This window comes from Leptidea sinapis, chromosome 16 (assembly GCF_905404315.1).
Source record: "Leptidea sinapis chromosome 16, ilLepSina1.1, whole genome shotgun sequence".
In the NCBI taxonomy this organism is placed as follows: Eukaryota; Metazoa; Arthropoda; class Insecta; order Lepidoptera; family Pieridae; genus Leptidea; species Leptidea sinapis.
Genome location: NC_066280.1, coordinates 6,548,299 through 6,573,656, shown reverse-complemented (window position 1 = coordinate 6,573,656; position 25,358 = coordinate 6,548,299). Strand labels below are relative to the sequence as shown.

General features: G+C 35.4%; 1 protein-coding gene across 3 annotated transcripts in view; it reads right to left on the bottom strand.

The window, feature by feature from the left end:
• Window positions 1–3,216: 3,216 nt before the first annotated feature.
• LOC126968684 (poly(ADP-ribose) glycohydrolase-like) overlaps window positions 3,217–25,358 on the bottom strand; it is a 32,260-nt gene continuing 10,118 nt past the window's right edge. For 2 of the 3 annotated variants that reach the window (XM_050813734.1, XM_050813733.1), the window contains 8 exons: window positions 24,352–24,495; window positions 22,454–22,536; window positions 21,691–21,850; window positions 15,396–15,526; window positions 10,027–10,217; window positions 7,198–7,435; window positions 5,839–5,978; window positions 3,217–3,596 (listed from right to left, as the gene is read on the bottom strand). In XM_050813734.1, coding sequence (XP_050669691.1) covers window positions 3,231–3,596; window positions 5,839–5,978; window positions 7,198–7,435; window positions 10,027–10,217; window positions 15,396–15,526; window positions 21,691–21,850; window positions 22,454–22,536; window positions 24,352–24,495 — 1,453 coding nt within the window. In that variant the 3' untranslated portion in view covers window positions 3,217–3,230. Of the gene's footprint in view, window positions 3,597–5,838; window positions 5,979–7,197; window positions 7,436–10,026; window positions 10,218–15,395; window positions 15,527–21,690; window positions 21,856–22,453; window positions 22,537–24,351; window positions 24,496–25,358 lie in introns of those variants that run through there. The other variant, XM_050813735.1, reaches the window with a different exon arrangement.

Here is a 25,358-nt window from a genome sequence, read left to right as displayed (position 1 = left end):
CTGATGATACTTCACTTATTTTTAAAGTGAAGCGACGTGCGGATATTGATGACGAGGTAAGCAATGCACTCTCAAAGATAGTGCGTTGGTTTGAGACGAATAATCTGCACTTAAACAGTAAAAAAACAAAGTGTTTACAGTTCATTACACCAAACACAGCGGAGGTACAAACCAACGTACTAATAAATGACCAGAGATTGGAACTTGGACACTACGGTCTTCTTGGGTATCACGTTAGATAAAAAGCTTCAGTGGGGTCCACATATTACCCATCTAGCAGATAGACTCAGCTCTGCGGCATATGCAGTTAGAAAGATTAGAGAGTACACAAATGTTGCGACCGCTAGATTAGTGTACTTTAGTTATTTTCATAGCATCATGACGTACGGTATATTACTATGGGGTCATGGTGCTGACATTGATATAGTGTTTGCACTGCAAAAGAGAGCTGTTAGTGCTATATATCAGCTTGGTTATAGACAGTCTCTCAAAGAAAAATTTAAAGAAATAAATATTATGACTGTTCATTGTCAGTACATTTATAAAAATTTAATATATGTTCACAAAAATCGTCACCTTTTTGAAGAAATAAGGGATTGCTTGTAACTAATTCTAGTAGGCTTCATAAGATACATAATAGCTTTAAGGGTAAATGTATACACTTCTACAATAAAGTCCCAGCCACTGTTCAGGCATTATCTATAAATAAATTTAAATGTTTTATAAAAAAATGGCTCTGTCGTAAATCCTATTACTCCACTGCTGAATATCTAAATGATCGGACAGCCTGGGACTAGATTGTGATTATTTTTTAGCGATAGAAATGACTGTACAATATTGTATATTTTTATTGAAAAGAGCGCAAAAAAAAAGAATGCTGGGAGTTTCTTGCGCCGCTTCATCTCTCTCAGAGCGCCATTTGTTTCCGAAGCGGTAGTAGTATCTATTATTATAAGAAATGACATCAAAAAGAATTCTAAAGGAATCAATTTTGAGAAAATAAATGCCTTTTTATGCCTTTTAAAGTTAAGTGAAAATTCTATAAATTATGGAAGAAAGTGGTGTAAATACTAGTGCCGGAAAATCTGATAACAACGTGGGTACGTTACAATTCATACATTATTATGACATGTATTGTATATATAAACATGTGTGCTTTGTATTTATTTAATATTAAATTATCAATATATTTGATACAAATTTATATGAGCTATGCACATTATTAAATGTTTAATTTAATATGGAGAGTATATATAGCGCATTTCACGCCAAATAGACAATTTTTAACAGAACCTATTATTTTATTTTTTAATATCTATATTTTTTTAAATTTATACGCTTTTATTAGCTTCTGCTGTTTGTATGTTTGTAACCGACTCCATTGGACTTGATTTTGTTTAGTACCTGTTCTGCTGCTGCTGACACACACACTTTTTTTTTATTTATAGCTTTATTTCCTTACATCTATATATTTAGATATTTACTTATAAGTTGTATTTGTTAGTATGTGTTAGTATTTCACAAATTTAAATAAAATTACCTATTTTGTTAGTATAAGTATTATTATTTTTGACATAAGGACCTCCTTTAGCGGTTAAAGCCTCCTCCATTGATTTCCACTGGTTCTTGTCTCTTGCAATTCTTGTCCACATCTTTTCTATCTACCAACTATAGTTAGCTAAAATTAAGTTTATTTTTTACCTCCTGAGAAAGTTAGAAAGATATAAAAATTCTTATTAATTAGTTATTCATTTTAAACTATTTTTTCAATTTGATTTCTGAACGACGAGGGACACATCAAAGTATGTGAATACAAAATTGTTGTTTTTATTTAATTCTGAGGATTTTCATATTTATTCACATTTTAAACCTTCTCTGGACTTCCACAAATAATTCAAGACCAAAATTAGCCAAATTGGTCCAGCCGTTCTAGAGTTTTAGCGAGACCAACGAACAGCAATTCATTTTTATATATATAGATAGATTAGATTCCTGAATATTTTATAAAAAAGTAATAAAGTGTATAAATATAAATTATCTTGTATTCGATGCATCAACCTTTAGAGATTAAATTAATTGTTTGCTTTGTGAACATGATGGTCGTGATTACTGTTATAATTAGTAATTGCATCCAACAAATATGATTTATTATCAATAACAGGTCGACCTTGCACCACAAGCAGCACCCCTATATTCTTTCTAACCTAACCTAATGAAAGCTAAATCATAACACGGTTATAAATATATGAAAATAAGTTGCAGCTCACAACTTCGTGAATTATGTTACACCCTACCTGAATAATTAGTAATAAGTATGCAAATGAAACTCCCTCCACAATCACTGTCAACCCCAGCATATAATTGATTGATTTCATTCAACCTTCTCGAATTATATATTTATTGTGGCATAAAGGACCGTATTTTTTTTACGTTAACTTAAGTTAGAATTTTCACTGCTTCAATACACAGACGGACTAACAACAAACAAAAAAAAAACTGTGTGTGTATGCGCGCAAGAAGTTACCTATACTTCTTTGGCCTAATGAAGCAAAAAACATTAAAATGATTTATTCCTCGTGATATTATACGTTTTCAGAAAGAACAATTTTGTAAAAATTTTGCAAAGATGGCTTTGACAAAAATTTCAACAAAAAAAAAATAACGAATGACGCAAACGTCAGAAAATTTTAGGAACCAACTTCAACCTGTTACTTTTGCGTTACAGTAATGCACGCGCATCTTAAAATTTCACTTTCATAATTTTTTCATAACGCGCCTTAAGAAGTATAAAAAAAGCGCGTACTCCTTCCTTGCTTTATAGTACTCCCCTCCCCGCCCCTCCATGTGACATAGCCTTGGGACGCCCTGTAAGGTCCTGAATATTATGATCATAACAAGTCTTAAAAAATCGCAACTGGATAGTGTACATCTTTATAAGATTTATGTTTACGTGTGATCTCTAAACATAACGCATCTACGGGATATTATAAGATCGATCACGATAGTACACAGACACGATGAAGCGACTTTCAACAACTGGGCGCCGTTTCGTAGATCCTGATATTTAAACTCTTTTACCAGGTTACTAGTATTACCGCCGCACCGTTGTGAAGTATTCTCACCCCAACGAAGCACTCCTTCGATGCCATTTAAGAAAAACTCTTATTAGTTCAGTACAGATCTCTTAGGAAGTAATTTACAATAAGAAGACCAATAAAAAGTTAAAGTTTTTATTCACATGACATCTTAACATCAGATTGCTTTGAAAAATAATCGGTTATTTTTTTACCAAGACTTTTTTTTACAACTGGCGACACCTCCATTTCATGTTTATCTTCGGCCATGGGCACGTCTTTGACTCTTTGACTATCTGATGTCGGAGTTAGATTCAGATTATCACTATTTTGATCGATTTTGTCCATTTGTGATAACAGCTTCAGGTTACGGCTCCAGAAGTTATCATCTTCATTTTTTACAGAGCTCGAAGCAATTATTTCATCACCTTCGAACATGTCTGGTGAGTTTTTCAGCAGCTCTTTTTCTATATTTACCTCAGCTTTGGGTTTCTGATCTGCAGCAGATTCTGGAGTAGGGTTCTGAAAGAGTATGAAATACCCATAATATATTATATTATACTGAATATCTGCTTCTAGCACTTATTTCAAATATTTTTTTCAAAATTGGATTTGGAAGTAAGTCACAATCAACCACCCATTATAAACAGTGTTTCATTGAGTCTAGGCGCCCCTTAGTGTACACGTGCGGTCACCTCTCACGCTATAATACATTACCAGAGGTGGTTCAAAATCTCTGCAGACCTTTATTTATTTAATTCAGAGAGATCTCCATATACAGGATATCCTAAAGTTATGGGACATGAAGGGAAAGTACCTTAAATATCGTAGATAGGGTATTTTACTGAAAGAAGACTTTATGTTATTTTTAAATGTTAGTAATTCTGCATTCAAAGATTTTCTAAAAATTAATTGTATCGTCTGGGAATCGAAACGACTTAAATTAAAAAAAACACCCCTAATTTCCCTTCATGTCCCATAACTTTGGGACATCATTTAACAATATTTCTTATGAACTACGATAGTAATATTAGTGAAATATATTTATAAACCTAGAGCTAACTGTATCCAGTGTTTCTGGAAGGAACAGTCAGCTCTGGCAGCAATCATCTTTAGGATGCTGTAAGTGCTAACACGTCTACGTGCAACATGAAAACCGCTTTTTTACGCATTATGGCATGGAAACCATCCACAGATGTATCAGCAAACATACCAGAAGCGCTACAACGCCATGGTAGCCCCAACAGCCTCCTAAACGCATTTTTTTTATGGAATAGGAGGACAAACGAGCGTACGGGTCACCTGGTGTTAATTGATCACCGCCGCCCACACTCTCTTGCAACACCAGAGGAATCACAAGAGCGTTGCCGGCCTTTAAGGAAGGTGTACGCGCTTTTCTTGAAGGTACCCACGTCGTATCGTTCCGGAAACATCGCACAAGGAAGCTCAATCCACAGCTTCGTAGTACGTGGAAGAAAGCTCCTTGAAAACCGCACTGTGGAGGACCGACACACATCCAGATGGTGAGGATGATATCCTAACTTGTGGCGTGTCGTGCGAAGGTGAAATTATATGTGACACGTAGAACGCTATAAGCCGCGCGCGAATATGACACCCACAAGCCGCTCGAGTAAAAGGATTTAACAACCTTTAACATACAAATAAACATAAATACTAACTAATGACACACTAGCTCTTCCATAACATTTTATATTGGTAAACATCTTCTATATTCTTGCATATTTTACAGTTTTTATTGTTATAGAGCGAAGCTGAGCGGAGCTGTCACCGGGTGACTCCAATTGATTTCTGTGTTTAATTGTTTCTCGTCCATTTCTGATCCAATTCAAAAAAAAATTGAACTCATAGAAAGCTTTCGAAATTTTCTAGGCTATTTTCTAGACAGAGTTTTGAATTAAGACTTGATTCAATTATTATAATAAAAAACAAACATGATTTACAATCTATTCTAAATTACCACGCGCTATTTATATTTATGTTTTTGTTTGGATTAATTTTGTTTTTGTTTTTCTACACAGACTCAGTTTACCTCGCTTCGCTCAAATATACGCTGCAGCGAAGCGGTACGACGAGCGACTGCGCGTTCCTATTTTATTATTCCGTAACTGATCCATGGAAAAAATATCTTTTGTGGATGATCTACACCTCGAAGAATATTGTATGCAATTATCGTTACTCACGAAGACGCGATTCACGTGACCATATTTCACACATTTAAAATCAACAATAAATCATAGATTATGATTAACATTAACAATATAATATAACGGCTGGATAACTTGGCGATCACGTAGAGACGTCGCTTCATCGTGTGTCTTCTACCGCATTTATCACGGGGAGTGTTCCGAAGAGCTGCTTAACCTGATTCCTGCCGCCGAATTCCACCTTCGCACGACACGCCACAAGTTAGGATATCATCCTCACCATCTGGATGTGTGGCGGTCCTCCACAGTGTGGTTTTCAAGGAGCTTTCTTTCACGTTCTACAAAGCTGTGGAATGAGCTTCCTTATGCAGTGTTTCCGGGACGATACGACATGGGTACCTTCAAAAAAAGCGCGTACACCTTCCTTATAGGCCGGCAACGCTCCTGTGATTCCTCTGGTGTTTCAAGAGAATGCGGGCGGAGGTGATCACTTAACACCAGGTCACCCGTACGCTCGTTTGTCCTCCTATTCCATAAAATAAAAAATAAATAAAAAAAACAACCTGTGTTGTGTGGTTAACATTCAGTTTAACACTTACAATGGACATCGGCTCCGGTTTCTGTTTCGGTTTAACTTCAGGCGGTTTACAATGTTGTTCCAAACTACTCTCTAGAAATATCTTCATCTCATCGGTGTTTGCAGTCTGGGAATATTGCACGAGCATTTTGTACATTTGCCCTAAAATTTTATACAAAAAAGTGAAATCTGAATATAATTTATTAGTTTTAATTAGTGCCACACACGAACATACTAACATATTAGGGATAACTTAATGAGATTTGGCCCTGAAATACTTCATTTAAATTATATATATTTTGAATTCTAAGGACAGCATTGGGTGTCATTTTGTTCTATATATCTATTTGTTTTATAGAGAGAGTCGCAGATGTCCTTACTACAAAGGGCACAATAAAAAGAGCTATCCACAAGATGTGTGTAATTCCTGCCAATGATGATGTAATATAATAATAATATTGACACACTTTTTACACAAATATCTTGCCCCAAATTAGGCATATATAGCCTGTGTTATGGGTTGCAAGACAACGATATATTTAATACAATATACTTACTTAAACATACATAAATACATATAAACATCCATGACACGGAAACAAAGATCCATATTCATCATATAAATGCTTGCACCTACCGGGATTCGAACCCGGGACCTCTAGCTTAATAGGTAGGATCGCTAACCACTCGGCTATACAGTCGTCATATGATGTCAAAACAAACTAAGAGACCTAGTCGGACGCTGTACTGGGCCACTTCCAATCCTATTGTTAACGCCTGTAACAGCTGAGAGGAGGAGACGGCGGGGGAGAGAGGAAGCGACCAGTTTTATAGCCTGCGTCGACACATACGAGAGACCGCCATCGCTCGGCCCTAATGAGAGACGGCCCTGTTTAACCTTATATTTAATCTGTACCTAATAATCTTGTTAATATAAATCTACAAGTTTAAGTTTTGTTTTAATCTTAAACAACAAATGTAGTTACTCAAAGGATCACCAGGGGGCTGCTAAAAATCAGCGCTGTGGTATTATACCAACACAGCGCTGATGACGCTGAGTCAGTTACTTTTCGTGTGGTTTGTGTTTGTTTAATAAAGTTTTCATTCATTCATTCATAATTTAAAGTTTGGCACAGTAACACACGTTTCCTAGCTAGTAGCCTCGATTATCCACATTTATTTTTTTAGATATAGGGAGTTGCAGGTGCGTTATCACAAACAGGGGGCACAACACACAGGATTTAAGTGTTTATTATAATTAAAAAAAATCTAAAGACATTAATAAGTAGCCCTTTCTGTGTATACGACGTAATGATGTAATTAGTTGGTGGCTGCCGTTTCGCTACGTAAAAAAATAAATTGAAAAGTTGTATGTCCTCACCGACGGTGACGTCATGTTTGCACATGCGGCTGTACATCCGGTTGATGTAGTCCCTCTTGGCCACGTCCCTGAAGGTGCAGTAGGCCAGCGGCCTCCCGGCCTGGGCACTGGCCATGATCTGCAACATGGACTTCAACGTGGACGAGCCCCCGAAGGCGCCGCAGCCCCAGTTGCCTGTGGCCACTCCCGGGTACTGGAGGCCCTCGCCTTCCGTGTGGATCGAGAACCCCACCCACGCCTGTACATAGCATCACAGCTGTTACCGCTTCATTTATTTTATAAACAACAAAAATTAAACTCATAGTTATATGTAAACATTGTTTTATTCGAGAAGATCTAGACAACAACGTCCGAGCAAACCCGGCTAGCGGCCTCTTTTAATGTAGCTTATAGTAAATGAAACAATGTGCCACGGTTGGGACTGAGCCGCCATTTAATATAGTTAAATACAGACACACAGGTCAACGACCACGACCGTTTTTACGATTTTATTTAATGATCAAATGAGATAACAAGTTTATTACTATTGTTAAATTAAATTATGGCTTATTGTAAATATAGGTGTCCGGACAAAATGATTCTGATTTAAACTAAGCGATGTATTTCCTTAATTGGTGATGTAAGTGCATATAGGTATTGCGATAAAAATAAATTTTAAAATTTTAATAAGTTCTAATAATTTATAACAGTGCTATAACGATAGTAAATTTAATAGTTAAGACGGCCGATTGGAAGTGATTACAATGATCCCAAAGAATAAAGAAATTTTAAATACTAGCTGACCCGACAGACGTTGTTCTGTATATAATAAATAAAAAAATGTTTTTATATGAATTTGTCAATAATATATCATAACATAAAAATTACTACGTAAAATATGCACCCTGCTGTCGTAATGAAATTGTTTCACAGCAGAACTGTCAAACCGTGCGTCAATAAATTCTCTCATAGAAATTATGTATGGACACATCAAAGGAAAAATAAATTTGTTGTTTTTATTTAATTTTGCAGCATTTTCATATTTATTCACCTTTTACACCTTCTCTGGACTTCCACAAATAATTCCAGACCAAAATTAGCCAAATCGGTCCGGCCGTTCTCGAGTTTTAGCGAGACTAACGAACAGCAATTCATTTTTATATATATAGATAGATAGATAGATTATTGAATTAAAAGATTATTGAAACAATTGATATAATTGATTATATCACTTGTGGCAACTTTGAACCTTGTCAGTGTAAAGCAGTAATTAAAAGACGTAGACGTGCTTCTTAATATTAATTTTAGTTTAAACATAGTTTTATCTACACCCATGCTTTAAATCCTCTATTAAAGATTCTGAAACAGTTAGCTTATTGCCAACATTAAAACACCCAATGTTCTAACCATTACATCATCCAAACGAGTGTTGTAATGTTGTACTGAATTTCATAACAACACTCCTATGTTTTTTTTTCGATCGCTTCATGCACAAAGAGTTTCAACATACAGCCACATTCTTATTGCTCGATGCGTGGTATCTGTATGAATTTCAAAAAAAGAACATTTTAGTTTACGCGCGTTCCACACCACCAGAACGTCGCGCGCCGTAAAAAAAAGTAGGTTATTCGAATCCCCGCCATTTTTATTCGATATTTTTATTGTTTTGTTTACAAAAAATAGCGATTCATTTTAAACGCTGCAAAAGAACATTATATTCGAGTGAATTTTAATTATTGAACTATACAAAATGTAATTATTGTTTGTATATAATCAGTAATGGATGATATTAGGTTACTACTAGGACTGGCTGTTTTAATGTTAGCAGTAAGTAACTGTTTCAGAATCTTTTAGAGGATTCATATTCTGGGTGTAGATAAAGTCTTGTATGCAACTGTTGATAATTAGGTATTAAAACACTCATGTGATACTATTATCACACTCGGCTTGGGCTCATGTGATAAATCCACATTCGTGTTTTAATACCCCTTATTACAAAACCGTTGCATAAATAACTATTATTTAAGTCTCATATTATACAAATCTCAAGCAATTTAGTAAATTGTTCAATCCATTCATTGTCCTACTTAATTGTTAATAATATTTATTACTAAACAGAATAAATACAATTTGTAAAAATATTGTCAGCGATTTTATTCGATATTTTCCTCGTCCCAATTGATCTATTCATGTGTCTATTAACAAAATTAGTTACTTTCAACAAAGAACACATAACATGACATGATTTAGATTATAAACTTTGGAACTTCAAATCGTCGTTAATGATATGATCACAATCACAATGTATTGTACTATTAAATCTGTAAATCTGTGTATCTATCATGATTTTCTCTTATTTATATTCATTTTTCAGATTTATACATATAATCCATTATGCAACCAACGCAGGCACTTTTAAATACATTTTTTTTTAATTTCTCTAATCGTGTGTTATTCAGTGTTCATTTTCTTTTTTATTATTGTAAACACTGCTGTTCCTTCTATTAGGTAAACTGTGGTAGACTATAATTGGCAATGTTTTTGTATTTAACTATACGTGATTATTTTGTATTAAGCTGTTGTCAACCCCAATAAAAAAATAAACAACCACAGACTTACAAATTACGATATACTAACATTTAGACAAATAAAACGTTCAAGAGAGAAGATTATTTCTCAAACGGAAACAACAGGATAGAAAATGTAAGCGAATTACATTTAACTATTTACTGTGTCTACTGTCACCGATTGACAAGTTACAAACAGTCGGCCAAGCTTGGCATGAGATACTTATCATTGAATATAAAATATATATAATATAGTTCATTGCAAGTGTATGTTTTAACGAACCTTATTGAGCTCTCGCTCGATAGCTTGCACCTCCCACTCGCCCGCAGTCTTGTTCGGGAACGGCATCGCGTCCAAAGCCAGAACCGCGCATCGTCTGCGGAATGACGAGTCCATGGGGGTGGCGTCCACGTGATCACCCGACCAATGGAAGCTGGAGCCGTAGCCAGAGTAGTTGCTGTAACGTTCGCTGCCTGGAACAGTGTTGTGCAATGTTCAATTGTTATGAAGTAATTACCAGTGTATAGATTTCAACGTTTAACTTTAAATTGTAAAAATGATAAATGGCATAAAAGGCATTTATTTTCACAAAATTGATTCCTTTAGAATTCTTTTCGATGTCATTTCTTATACTACTAGATACTACTACCGCTTCGGAAACAAATGGCGCTCTGAGACAGAAGAAGCGGCGCAAGAAACTCTCCCAGCATTCTTTTTTGCGCTCTTTTCAATAAAAATATACAATATTGTACAGTCATTTCTATCGCTATAAAATAATCACAATCTAGTCCCAGGCTGTCCGATCATTTAGATATTCAGCAGTGGAGTAACAGGATTCACGACAGAGCCTTTTTTTTATAAAACATTTAAATTTATTTACAGATAATGCCTGAACAGTGGGTGGGACTTTATTATAGAAGTGTATACATTTACCCTTAAAGCTATTATGTATCTTATGAAGCCTACTAGAATTTGTTACAAGCAATCCCTTATTTCTAGTGTTATAATAATGAAAATCACTATTAAGAGCAAAAAGGTGACCATATATTAAATTTTCATAAATGTACTGACAATGAACAGTCATAATAATTATTTCTTTAAATTTTTCTTTGAGAGACTGTTTATAACCAAGCTGATATATAGCACGAACATCTTTTTTTTGCCGAGCAAACACTATATCAATTTCAGCAGCATGACCCCATAGTAATATACCGTACGCCATGATGCTGTGAAAATAACTGAAGTACACTAATCTAGCGGTCGCAACATTCGTGTACTCTCTAATCTTTCTAACTGCATATGCCACAGAGCTGAGTCTATCTGCTAGATTGTCAATATGTGGATATACAGTGATTCGTGATCAAATTCTTTGATTTTCTCTGACTACTTTACAAATTATTTGTAACTTGTTAACAATGGCGTTAGTTACAACGCAATACATTATTTTTTGTAGCTTCGACTTCTTGTTTTTCTGGCTAACCTTCATAATATGCATCTATCTTATATTGTACTTGTTTGGGCTTAGACAGTTTAAAATCAAAAAAATGTCAATTTGTAATGTATTTTTAATAAACATCAAGTTTAAACTTGGTATCTTGGGTTTTATGTTTAAGTCAATGACGTTCTATACATATGGACATATCATTCGCAGTCTGATAACTTCCGTTCCGGCAAAAGTGTGCTTAAAGTCAATGTAAGCACACTTTTCTCCTTAGTCGTGTGTCAACTGTGAGTCAATCAACAAGCCTAAGTGTGCTATAAAAAGTGCTTAAATAATGCATTAACGACTCAAAAAATTATGGGGTGACTTATCATCGGTAAGATTATTTTATTTATATAAGGTTGATATGCAAAAAGCGGAAGTAATTTAATAAAACGAATATTTTTTTAATTAAATATGGTACAATATTATTGACAGGTCCTCAGACAAGACCCGCTTGTCAGAATGGGACAGATGAAAGGACACAGTCAGAAATGAAAACAATGGAGTCGCTCTTTTTATCCGACTTCAAAAAAGGAGAAGTTTCTCAATTAGAGAGAACCATAAAAGTCTTAAATTTGCTATAAGTATGTCCGAAACTAATTTAAGAATAACTCAATATCGCGAAAGCCGATTTCGATAATTCTTATTTATTGGAAAGGATATACTTCAAAGATAGTTTGGTTAGGTTCTGCTTATGGGATCCATGATAAAGAAACGGATATCTTCAATTCTTAGGAGCAAATTAACGATATCCGAGGCCGAATCTTTTTTATGCTATACAAGGTGAAACTAAATGGGTATACTATGCTTTGAACCAGACATTCCTTAGGTCATCTCTAATGACTATGTGAAGTCCGAAATGAATTAGCATTATATTTTAATACAATATTTAAAGTGCTAAGTTTTTGCAAAAACTATGATTCCCTCAACCCTAATCAGCTGTTTTTTTGGACTCTCTTTGACCTGAAACAGATGAAAAACGTAGATGTGACATAATATCAGATAATAGTAAAATGCCTACGATTCATTGCAGCTTTGAAGCAATTTGTGTTCTCATTTTGCCATGAAGACAAAGTTATTTTGTTTGTGCATTTGCTTTAGCTGACATTGAAAATACTTCTAAATTTGTATTTACTGTAGTTATGTATTACCCAATAAAGATTTTTTTAATTCTAATCTAATTATGAAACTACGTTATGTTAGTATTTACTCTGATTTCCGCGAGTGTTACAAATTTAAATAAAACACGTTTAAAAGATAAAAACTAGTGTAATTGTAACTGTGTTTTTACATTTTGTGTTTATTTAAATATGTTAGGTTGAAAAGATCGGCCTGTCTGCGTTAATACTCTTTGAATTGTGCTTTGAAACACGATATTTACTGCTCTGTGTGTGTGTAAATGTCTATTCTAAAGGCACACTGCACCATTTTTAATTCAAGATTTGCTTATTATGTGCGAAATTAAATGAGTTCACATTTTTGATAAGTTATTACGTAAGCACTTCAATATAGAATTATTTGAAGTTTTCTTCAAGTTACATTGAAAATAATTCCAAATTTGTAATTGTAGATTATGGGTACCACAACGGCACCTTTTTCTGCCGTGAAGCAAAAATGTGTAAGCATAATTATGGTTTGGTCTGAATGGCACTGTAGCTGTTCTTATTACTGGGCAAATGAGACTTGACATTTTAATTCAAAAATGTTTTATCCAATAAAGATAACTCTAATAGACTCCTATTAAGAAATTGTTCTTCACGGATTTTTTTTGTCAAATATTGATATCTTTGACCATCCTCGTATTAATAATATGTACTTCATTCCCGGACCGGGTTCTGTACCCGGCCTGGGTAAGGAATGGGGCAGTTATTGAGTTTTTCGTAGGAAATTTCTCACTAGCAGCCCATAGTTCAGAAATGTAGATGCTCGGCCCCTATTACGTGGGAATTAAACATAGTAAAACTTGGGTGGAAAAAATACACCTCTAACCCTTCAGGAATACAGATGTGAAACTGTGTAATGTTATGTAATTTATTATTTTGTTTATTTGTTTCAATAACAGGAAGTAAAAAATGAATGAATAATAACATAGACACAAGCCACATTTCATGTAGTGTGCATACTCCTTAATCATAGATTATTGTTTATGTTTAAGTCAATAGGTAGATGACCTCATTCTGTTTATAAACAAAGGCCCCGCCAAAACTGGCAGTCTCTTTAAATTTAGGGTTGTCTAAGAAAAGAAATTGAAAAATAATATGTTTATTTCGTAGGGAAGTCTTTTTCTTTTTTTTTATTTATTTATTAAAACTTAAACATCACCATACTATTGCATATGACCCAAATAACGTACCATTGAAGGGATGTTATACCCTTTCTGGTTCACGTTGTATATAGGATATTTGACTCACCTACCGTAATGCCGTTATCGTCAAGTAATTGTCGTAGTTGAAATGATGATCAAAGGAACTCCTTAACGACTTACAGTAAGGGTGCGATCTGTGGCAGAATTTCTGTCTATAATAAGATTGCAATACGCTTACGTTCATTGCTGCATTGCAAAATTTAGTAGATCTACACAAATTTAGACAAATTATTAGTAAGTGTAGTTCAGATTCACTAAAAATCTAAAAATAAAAATAAAATTTAACAAAAGCTGTCATACAAATATATGTTGATGTCCGCTTACACTACATATACCTAAAAATATACCCTGGAAAATATATCTAAGTCTAATAGGCAAACTTTATTTAATTCAAGAAACTTTACATTTAAATAACCAGTTTTACTAAATATTTTATGTAAATAAAAATATTATATTTGAGTATTAGTTTCTCTCATTAAATTATTTATGATTCTCCCTTTCGAACGTAAAGAAGTAACAAATACAAACACAAGTCAATAAATAAACATACAAACTTTCTCCTTTATAATATGAGTGTGATTTTTGATTAAAAACGTAAAAAATCTCCGAATGACCAGATCTTGATCGGAAAATAGGGACAGACTGACGAACGTAAAACTTATAGGAACCCTCTTTTTCGTCTGGGTTTAAAAAAAATACCTAACTGCTACTCCACTGATGTCACTATCCAAATCGGGTTCTTAATTCAAAATACCAATAATATTTTAAGCAACTGGAGTAAACGCAGAAATGTATAGACATAGCAGTCGAAGGTTATTATGGTGTCATTTGCATGGCCATATTTCTGCTTTGATTTTGTATGAGGTGCATATTCTATATGTATAGAACGTCATTGGTTTAAGTTCTTGTTACAACAGCAATAGTAATACGCGCTCTGTCAAAATTACAACTATCATTAATACATTATTATTAATACATTACATTATAATTATCAGTAAATCCCACAACTGTTCATAATCGAAGAGTCTATCGCTAACGATACTGAGAAACATGCGAGTGTGGAATCAATGCTAATTCTCATCTGTTTTCATGTCTTAGTTCTTTTATCTCGCACCAAAAAACCGGCAAATCGGAGAACAATGCCAGAACCGGCGAATATTATGTGTGTTGATACGACATTTGTGTTTCTCATGTATTTCTTGCTTTCATGCGAGATTCTCTCGTGAATGTGGAGCGGGCTTAACTTGCACCAAACTTACCTTGCAAAATTAACAAGGAGTGCATAAAACTATATTTAGAACAATTATAGTCATCTGTCAGATTTGTTTTGCGCGTGAAACCGGCGAGTTTTATGGATTTGTGTTTGGCATAATAAAAAAAATGGTATGAATTGTAACGAGTCAAGTGAAGTGAGCAGCATGTGTCTGAGCGATGTGAAGTGTGAGGCGAGTAGAGGAGGGGTGAGGAGAGGTGAGGGCCACCCCTCACCTCCACCACCACCACGGTGGCGAAGGGTATATAAGGTGATATATATAATGCCTTACTCGGGTTTAAATTCCGAGAGAGTACATTTGAGAGTTAAAATTGTAAAATCTGTACATAATGCAGTGGTTTGTGTTGGAATTCTGTTTTTTTTCCTGACTGCTTTACAAAATTAATAATGAAAATTAATGGTATTAATTATAGCAAACAATGATACTTTATAGACTTCAGGTTGTATGCGAGAACACCCAGAAATAGTCACGCAGATGGCGTAATGGTCGCGACAGTTGATTATTATATATCAAGTAATAATGGACCCACCAATGATGAGCACGGCTTCGGTGGGCTGCAGTGCCTGGGTCAACATCATGGACACCATCAGCTCCGGGCAAATCACAAAGCGGATCTCCTCTTGCACACAGCCGCCTCCCAGCACTCCGCCACCCAGATACCTGGATAATATTAAAATGACTCTTGCTCAATTGAATTTGAAGTCTGGGCGTGTTAATGATCGCATCATCGCTGCTCAAACGAGCGTACGGATCATCTAGTGTTAGGTGATCACCTTCGCCCACATTCTCTTGTAACGCCAGAGGAATCACAGGAGCGTTTTTTTGAAGGTACCCATGTCGTATCGCCCCGGAAGCACCGCACAAGGAAGCTCATTCACCAGCTTTGTAGTATGTGGAAGAAAGCTAATATTTAGCAAATGTATTGTACAATGTGTCACCAAGAATATAATATAATATAATGGCTCTAGACATTGAGAGCAGCCAATAATATGGATAGGCTTTAAATAAGCGCGTTAAAAATGTCATTACATTATATATAAACATATATAATGTATGAATAAAATTATAATATGGTAATTAAATCTGCCATATTAGGTGGGTAAAGTAGGGTGGGTATAAACAGTTTATTTTCACAAATATTTTATTAAACGTCGCAGCTGTTAATTATATATTCTTAACTCTAAAACACACCAGTATTTGTGATACTCTTTATATGTATCACTCTTAATATTTACTTTATAGCTCAGTCACTGAATGAATCAACGAACTAAGGGTGTTTCTATTTATATATGGGTCAGGATAAGTATCGAATGTCATAATTGTAATGACTAATAGAAATGCAGAATGCATCACAAAATAATTTTTGCAAACAAATCTCTTTACAAACACAGCTGGGTATGTCAAGGTTGAGATTCCTTTACGTCGGTAGTACCTAAGAACCTATCAAATTATATATACCTCTCGCTAATCTTATATATAAAACTAGCTGACCCAGCAAACGTTGTATTGCCGATATTAAAATCGCGATACAAAAGTAACTGTTGATCGTTGTACGGTGTTCTGGTTGCCGTACAGATTAATTTATGTTTGGTTCATAAATTAAACTAGACTTAAGAACAATTAGTTTATTGAACTTAGTCTAAATGGTTATAATGGTAAATGGTTATGAGCACACGCGAACCGATTGATGCTCGAACGTGAACTGGGGGAAAATGTGGAAACACGGCACGCGCCAGCGCAACTGCTGACAGGGCGCAACGTGATGTGTGATGTTCCACTCGTACATCCTAGAGAAGTAAGGTGAAATGGTCATGAATAATGAAAATGGTACATGGTGATCAACAATTAATCTTAATCTAACGTACAGTCTCTATTTTATTTTACTATTCTCATTACTATAACTATACCTAAACACAATAGGAGATATAGATTTGTTAACACTACCACTGGTCTTTAATCACTACACTCTGCTTTTGCACTAACACATTGTTCACTGACACTATAACGGACCGCCTCCCTGCTGAGGCATCGCGGGGCGCGGGGGTGAGGAGCGCGGGCCACCGCGGCCAGCCCCACCACGAGCCCGCAGCGGCTGCCACTCCCATCACCAAGTAGATCACGACGTAATGGTGTACGTCGTGATAGGACATCTCGTTACCAAGCTCTGCCTCCGTTTTCAGTTGCCTAATTCTAGACCCTATAACTGATGTTTGATTCTTCCAAAGTTGAACTAAATGGTTTTGGTTGTTTCTTACAAGATTTATATCTAATTTATATTGTTCAGCGAAATGGTCATCGAGTACACCGAACAACGCATGTGCAATATAACTCACTCCATTGATAAGTCCGCGTCGACGACGTGCGTGCCCGCCTGGGAACATATTACTCGACAATAAGTTATTGTATAATTGCAACTCGTTGTTACTATGACGTACTTGTAATAATATAGACTCTCAATGAACTTTGCCTGATAATTTTGTGCACGTAGTGTTTAAATTCCTTGCCAATATGGTTCTATATCATAATAAACAACTAATTTCCATTCATCTTGGCGGATAAGCATTTTTGATATCTTATCAAAATATAAACCTTGCGTTTGATTTATATTAACAACCTTATGGTTTCCTTCCGACGGAGATATAAAAAATGTGAACAAAAGTAGTATCATGGTAGCGTACTGGTAAATTCCTTTTTTATTTCTCCGTCTAGATGTTGTTGGTTGTATTGCAGATTGCTAATTTTGATTTACTTTTGGTGGTGTTTCGGGATCCAAATTAGTATCATTGTTATTTTGGTTTGTAAATTGATCTACTGGCAATAAAGATAGCTTTACGACAGGTCTTTTGATAGTACCGTTTTTGGTCTTCACAGTTACTACACTGACCCACCCATCGTTTCCCGGATGAAGCTCCACAACTCTGCCCAGGGCCCACTTGCCTGGTGGGAGATTAGTGTCATTAATTATCACAATATCGCCAATTTTCATATTGCGTTGGGTACAAAGCCACTTGGACCGAGCGTTCAGTTGTGTTAGGTACTCCGTTCGCCATCTCTTCCACACATCAAGAAATATCTTTTGAGTGAGCTGCCATCTGGTACGTAAATCCTTTTCAGTTTCGACTATGGTTAATGTTGGACCACTTGAAAGAAAATGAGCCGGTGTGAGGAAATCTAAATCATCTGGGTCTTCATTTAAGGGGCACAAAGGTCTAGAGTTCAGAGTCCCTTCTAATTGAGCCAATAGCGTTGAGAATTCCTCGTATGTCAACCTTTGTTCTCCTAATACTCTTTTCAAGTGGTATTTAAGGCTTTTAACTGCGGCTTCCCAAAGGCCTCCTGCACTGGGCCAAGACGGAGCGTTAAAATGCCACTCAATTTGCATTTCAGTTATCTGCGTATAGAACTGGTCGTCTATTAAGGATTTATAGTTGACCATCTCTTCCTGCAGCATTCTGTTGGCTTTTATGAAATTGGTTCCGTTGTCACTGTACATGTGACTTGGAGTTCCGCGACGAGCTGATAGTCGACGGAGAGCTGCTAAAAATGCAGACGCGGTAAGATCGGATACAAGCTCCAGATGAATAGCCTTGGTTGCCATGCATATGAATACAGCAATGTATCCTTTGGTACATTTAATTCCTCGTCCTTTGGCTGACTTTATATCAACAAACCCTGTAAAATCTACTCCTGTATGATAAAATGGTCTCGAAATATTGGTTCTAGCTGGTGGTAAATCACCCATTAATTAGTCCTCAATTTCCCAAGGTTCGGATATGTCTTCTATATCCACAGCTTCAATGGCGCGTTTTAAAGCTTTAAAATTACTTTTTTGCTTTCGTAGCATATCTTCACCTCGACTTGAACTATTCTGGGACGTCAAGTGTTCCTTAGATATGGAGTACGAATTCCCCTCGGTAGGCGACATTGGTCTTATATAGGTCGACGATCTGAGTCGTAAGACAGTGGGGTTGCTGGTCTTAATAATGGTTTAGTTGCTTTGAATGTACTTATAAGATTTTTCAAATCATTATAAAATTGTACAGCCTTTTGATAATAACAATCCCTAAAGTAACTATGATTTGGATCATCATATTCAGCACGCAATTTCGTGTGGTTAATTTGGAATTCACTCCAATAGCCATCTAAAGTATTTAATCTTTTTTCAATATAGGCAGGCGTCTTACGCTCCGGCCCATCCTTCTTAAAATTGGTTCGAAGGGTTTCCATTGCTGACATTATTTGTTCTTGGGTTGTTAATAGAGCTTCCATGGTTAAAATTGAATAAAAACAAGTATGAAATATGTAAAAAAATAAAAGATCTCACTCTGAATAGTGGCGCGTGGTTGTCTGGTTTTTCTCGAAGCACTTTGATAATGGTTTATGGTGAATGATATGTTATGGTTAATTAAATGCACTGGTATAAATGTCGCAATTAAGGTTAACTGACACGTGTTCACTATTCACTCGCGACAGTCCCGATTTATGACTAAATCTCGAAGGACCGCGTACGCCACGCTGTACCACGATGTACACCACGTTTGGTTACTGTTCTTTTTAATGGTTAAATGGCTCGAAGGACCACGATGTACGGTGTTCTGGTTGCCGTACAGATTAATTTATGTTTGGTTCATAAATTAAACTAGACTTAAGAACAATTAGTTTATTGAACTTAGTCTAAATGGTTATAATGGTAAATGATTATGAGCACACGTGAACCGATTGATGCTCGAACGTGAACTGGGGGAAAATGTGGAAACACGGCACGCGCCAGCGCAACTGCTGACAGGGCGCAACGTGATGTGCGATGTTCCACTCGTACAATCGTAGATGGGTGAAAATTTGAAGTTGTATGTATTTTTTAAGGCTGACTCATAAACAAACAATTTTGAAAAAAAAAGTCAAAAAAATTAAAAATAAAAAAATTCGTGTGGACATTGTGACACGAGAATTTTATATATAAGATTTTCGTGTCACAATGTTCGTTCCCGTACTCCTCCGAAACGGCTTGACCGATTCTCATGAAATTTTGTGAGCATATTGAGTAGGTCTGAGAATCGGCCAACATCTATTTTTCATCCACCTAAATGTTAAGGGTGGTCCACACGAAATTTTTTTTTTAATTTTTTTGACTTTTTTTTTCAAAATTAGCTTCAAAATTAGTCAGCATTAAAAATTACATACAACTTAAAATTTTCACCCATCTACGATCAACAGTCACTTTTGTATCGCGATTTTGATATCGGCAGTACAACGTTTGCTGGGTCAGCTAGTTACTTTATAAGGTGTCCAATATACGAATCTTATTGATCAACGTTTGGAATGTTTTAAACATAAAATAATTCATGCAAACTAAGAGAAAACACAACGGTATAAATATAAATAGTCAACATCTAGAAGTCAGAGCCAATTTATTGGCTTAAAAAACCGGGTGTCACTCTTCAGCCTCTTCATGGTACACTGTTCTCATTAACTTCGGAACTAGGTTTTCAAGAGATTCTGAATAAAGCTACAGAGATCTTCAGGAATTAAACCATACATGGCGTTCATTTCTCTCGACAATTGTACTTAGTATAAAGAACCCCAATCAAAGAGCACGAAAACATCAAAAAAGAATTAATAAAGTTAGGTAGTTATATAAGTATAGTGTCAATCTACAATATGTGAAATATTTCTTTAAGAATAGCGAAACTGCAGTACTTTTTTTATAGTTTACAGCATCAACAATGGTCAGAAACGGAAATATAACAAACAGAAAATGTAACACAGAAGTAATAATATACATAGATAGAGGGGTTTTTTTATGCCAATGTGGGACAAGAACAGCAGGACGTTCAGCTGATGGTAATTGATACGCCTTGTCTATTACACTGCAGTGCCGCTGAGGAGCAAAAACCCAAAAATTCTGAGCGGCACTACAATTGCGCTCGTCACCTTGAGACGTAAGATGTTAAGTCTCATTTGCCCAGTAATTTCCGAAACATAGAACTGATTCACGGCAGAAATAGTCGCCGGTAAACATTTTGTTTTGCCTACATAATAAACCAAAGCTCAGTTGGCCATTTTTAAAAATAAATAATAAAATTATGATCAAAAATATTGATTTAATAAGAAATCTAATTCGGTTAAATAACGGACAGTAATTTTACGTGATAATGTTTAATTAAGAAAATATCTTTTATACGATCGTTTATATGCGCCATAATAATTGTTAAAGTCCGACAACTTCGTGCGCGACCGTCCCGCGGGGTGACAAGACGGTGGCGGGGACGGGTGGTGTTACGGGACGAGGTTGTTGAACTATAGATCCGTCACGAGTAGACCACTCCGGGCGATCGTCCCTCTCTATAGCTTGTTCGTCTTTCTCTCTCTTGCACGCTCTCCTCAGAACGTGCCACTTATTCATGCGTGCAGCCGGCGTTTATCGATTTATAAGACGTTATCGGGTCAATAAACTTTCATACTCTAAAGTAGTAATATATTACTTACTAGCTGACCCGGTAAACGTTGTTTTGCCATATAAATTGAATTGATCTTGTGCTTGCTGGTTGATAAGAGATGGCGCTAGTTGTATTCATTAGTAACAATCACACTTCTTTTATATTTTATATAATTCACACTATAGTTTTATAAATTATAGCCTATTTGTTATTCTGGTGTGTAAGCTATATTATTGTAAAGTATCATCAAAATCTATTCAGTAGATTTTGCGGTAAAGAAGTTCAAACATACATCCAGACATACAAACTTTCACATTTATAATATTAGTAGGATTTAGATCATATGTATTTTAACCTTTGATCAGGAAAGGGCATAGCCCAGCTCACCTATTGGCAAAATCTACTTGTATCAGTCCATCCAAGTCCTCAATGATCGCCTCGGGGTCCACGTGTACCGGCACCGCCATCTTGCGAGTGGACCTGGCCCACTCCGGGCACTCGGACCGCGGGACTGAGCGACGAGTGAACGTTACCACTCCAGTAGGAACTGTACTGAAACGGTCATTGGTCAACTTATCAAACGTTTATAAGGATGTAATATATAAACTAAGGGAAGTTTTTATTAAGGACTCTCTCATTATTGTTAGTTGCTAGTTAAGCTGTTCAGTTAATTTTTTTTTAAATTATTTCCACTTTTTTTTCCAAAATTGTAATTAGGTGCATTATGAACCCGGCTGTCCAGTTTGGCGAGATATTAATTTAAAGCTTATTTGTGCATCTGAATGTAACAATAAATTAAGAAGACCAGGCGATTATTCCGTAACTATTACAGATACCAAACAACTCAAATTAGGATATCATCCCCACCATCTGGATGTGTAGCGGTCCTCCACAGTGCGGTTTTCAAGGAGCTTTCTTCCACGTACTACAAAGCTGTGGAATGAGCTTCCTTGTGCGGTGTTTCCGGGACGATACGACATGGGTACCTTCAAAAAAGCGCGTACACCTTCCTTAAAGGCCGGCAACGCTCTTGTGATTCCTCTGGTGTTACAAGAGAGTGTGGGCGGCGGTGATCACTTAACACCAGGTGACCCGTACGCTCGTTTGTCCTCCTATTCCATAAAAACTTAAAATACAATAAATAATTTACCTTTAGTACACACTCGTCTAAAATAATGGCAAATACATTTGATCTTCTCCAACACATTGTCGAATGGTTTATAATTGAACAAACTGGAAACAAATAACTCAATTAAAATAAAGTTTTTTATAAACACCGAGATTGAAGTGACGGTGTATTTTACTGGAGTAACTGGGGACCTCGTTGAATTGAAAAAAAATATTACATAGCAAAAACGTAGCTTGAAAAAGAATAATATAAAACTGAATTATTATCATTTTTACTTATTTTATAAATAGATTTGATTAATTTTAATCCATATTTTTGCTGCTACGAAATAACGACGGTATGAATTCTCTATCTTACGGGTTTACATTTTCCGAACATAGTAATGTATATTTTTTTCACAGCATCAAAAATTAGGGATTTCAACGAACAGAAAGCACCAATTTTTTGAAAAAAGTTGGTATTTTGACGAGTGAATCCCATTAAAAATTATGGTGCTTTTTCGATATTGGAGTCAAAAATAAATATTATAATTCAAATAAATTACAGTGTATTTGGGACATAAAAAGGTAAGATTTCACCAAATTTCGTGATTTTCTTTTTTTGTAAAATAAAAAACCAAAAACTTGGCTTTTGAATTTTTCACATGAATATTGAGGTTTGTAAAAAAAGTGTGCAAATAAAAGTTGTAGATCTTTTTATTACCTACAACTTTGCCATTTAACTATTTTCCATAGGACTTGTAGTTTTGTCGGAAATCAAGATAACCCTTTATTACCCTTAAACACCCCCTCCTTTTCCACTTCTCGACCACAGATCACCCGTACTTTACTTTTCCATCATTTTTTATCCATTTTCAGTGGGTTGCATGATACTATTATTTTTTTGGTTTCAAAAATTATCGACCCTAGTCTATAAACTTACAAAATACTACAACGTTGAAATTTATTATATAAGATAGTGTGATTTATAGGGTGGACTGAAAACTTCGTAGGCGAACACATAGATGGCGTTACTACAATTAAATTCATATGATTTTTGGTTACTTCTAACCTTTCAAAGACACGACATAAATTTTACAACTTCCGGTCAATTAGTTCGTGAGAAATAGTATTTTAAGTGAAGCTATTTTTGTTATTGTTTAAAGATGGATAAAAAAGAATTTTGTGTGTTAGTTAAACATTGCTTTTTGACGAAAAAAATACCTTTGAAGCCAAGGCTTGGCTTAATATGTATTAAGCGGACTCTGCACCAAAAAAATCAACGGTTTAGAAGTGGTTTGCGAAGTTTAAAACAAGTGAAATGAGCATCGAAGACGACGCGCACAGTGGACGACCCAAAGAGGCAGATTTCCGAATGAAAATATAAAGAAAGTGCACAAAATAATTTTAAATGATTGTAAAATGAAGTTGATGAAGTTTAAAGAATGTGCTGGACAAAAAGGGCATCAATATTTGGACATGCGAAAGCTCTGTGCAAAGTGAGTGCGATCGATTAAAAACAGCAACGTATTTATGATTCGCAGCAATGTTTAATGATATTAAATCGTAATAAAGATGAATTTTTGACATGCGTCGTGTCACAAATCAATGAAAACGATGGCAAAAGTTCACGAAATAGGCTAAGAATTCTTCCCCATCACCGTATTCCAGACCTGGCCCCCAGTGATTTTTTTTGTTTGCAGACCTCAAAAAGATGCCCGCTGGATGAAATTTCAGAACTCATGAAGAGATAACCGCCGAAAATGAGGTTAAGGAGAAATCTTGACTTAAAACAGGTATCGAGAAATTGTGTGACCGAGTTACTTGAATATTGAATAAAAAAAGTATCATAAAAATATACTTTACTGTCTTAGCCTACAAACTTTTCAGCCCACCTGTTATATCTCAGGACAGCATAATATAGATATTATCAAAACTTACGGTGTAAAGTTAATAAATGGGTAAGTGGCATACTCAGCATCCCTATTTCTGGAATTCCTCCTCGGAAATGTGCAGAAGAATGCATTTGCGAGCAAACAACTGATTTGTTCCTGTGATAATGAAACTGATGAAGTTCTATTTTGTCTGAAATAAAATATTGAAGGAACATCGTTATAAACTACTTAACTTAACTTCAACTGAAAAAATCTATACAGAAACAAAAATTATGACAATCAGACAATTATACACAAACACTACATGCTTACTCATTTACAAGGTTTTAAATAAAAAAATTCACACTAACACATCCTTCTTTAAAAAAAGGAATTTAACCAGAACTGTTACACGAAGAGCTAGTCATATTGAGCTGCCAATGGTGAGAAGTAATTATGGAAAACAGACAATAACCTTTGAGGGAGTTCAGATATACAAACAACCTGCCCTCAGAAATAAGAAATGCCAAAACATTGACTTCTTTTAAAGCGAGCCTTCAAAGGCACATACCCAATAATTATGAAATGTTTCAATAACATATGTAGGTTGTTTTATGTCTTATCTGTTTGTCTAACATTGTATTGCATTCTGTACCCACCATAATCATTGTTGTTAAGTACCTACTTTAATTTGTAAAATATTAATTTCTCATGTAAGTGACAATAGGTCTTAATGAGAATAAAGTTATTTAAACCTAAAAATAAATTCATACAAATGTGTTGCACTAGTCTGGGTTACTTTAAAGTTTTGCAAGGCCAAGGCTTATATCTTAGATCAATAATACGTCTAGATCAATGTTTCCCAACGTGGGGCCCACGCCCCACAGAGAGGCAATGTGATAGTTTAGGGAGGCAATTTAAAAATGGACTCGACACGACTTTAATCCTTTCGCTTTGGGTTCTTTAAAAGCAATGCAAATGCAAAAAGATATCGGTGACAAATTTAACAAAAAAGGCCAAGAAAGCTTTTACTACCGTTTTACATCTTCATATTTAACTGAATGTGGATTTAAT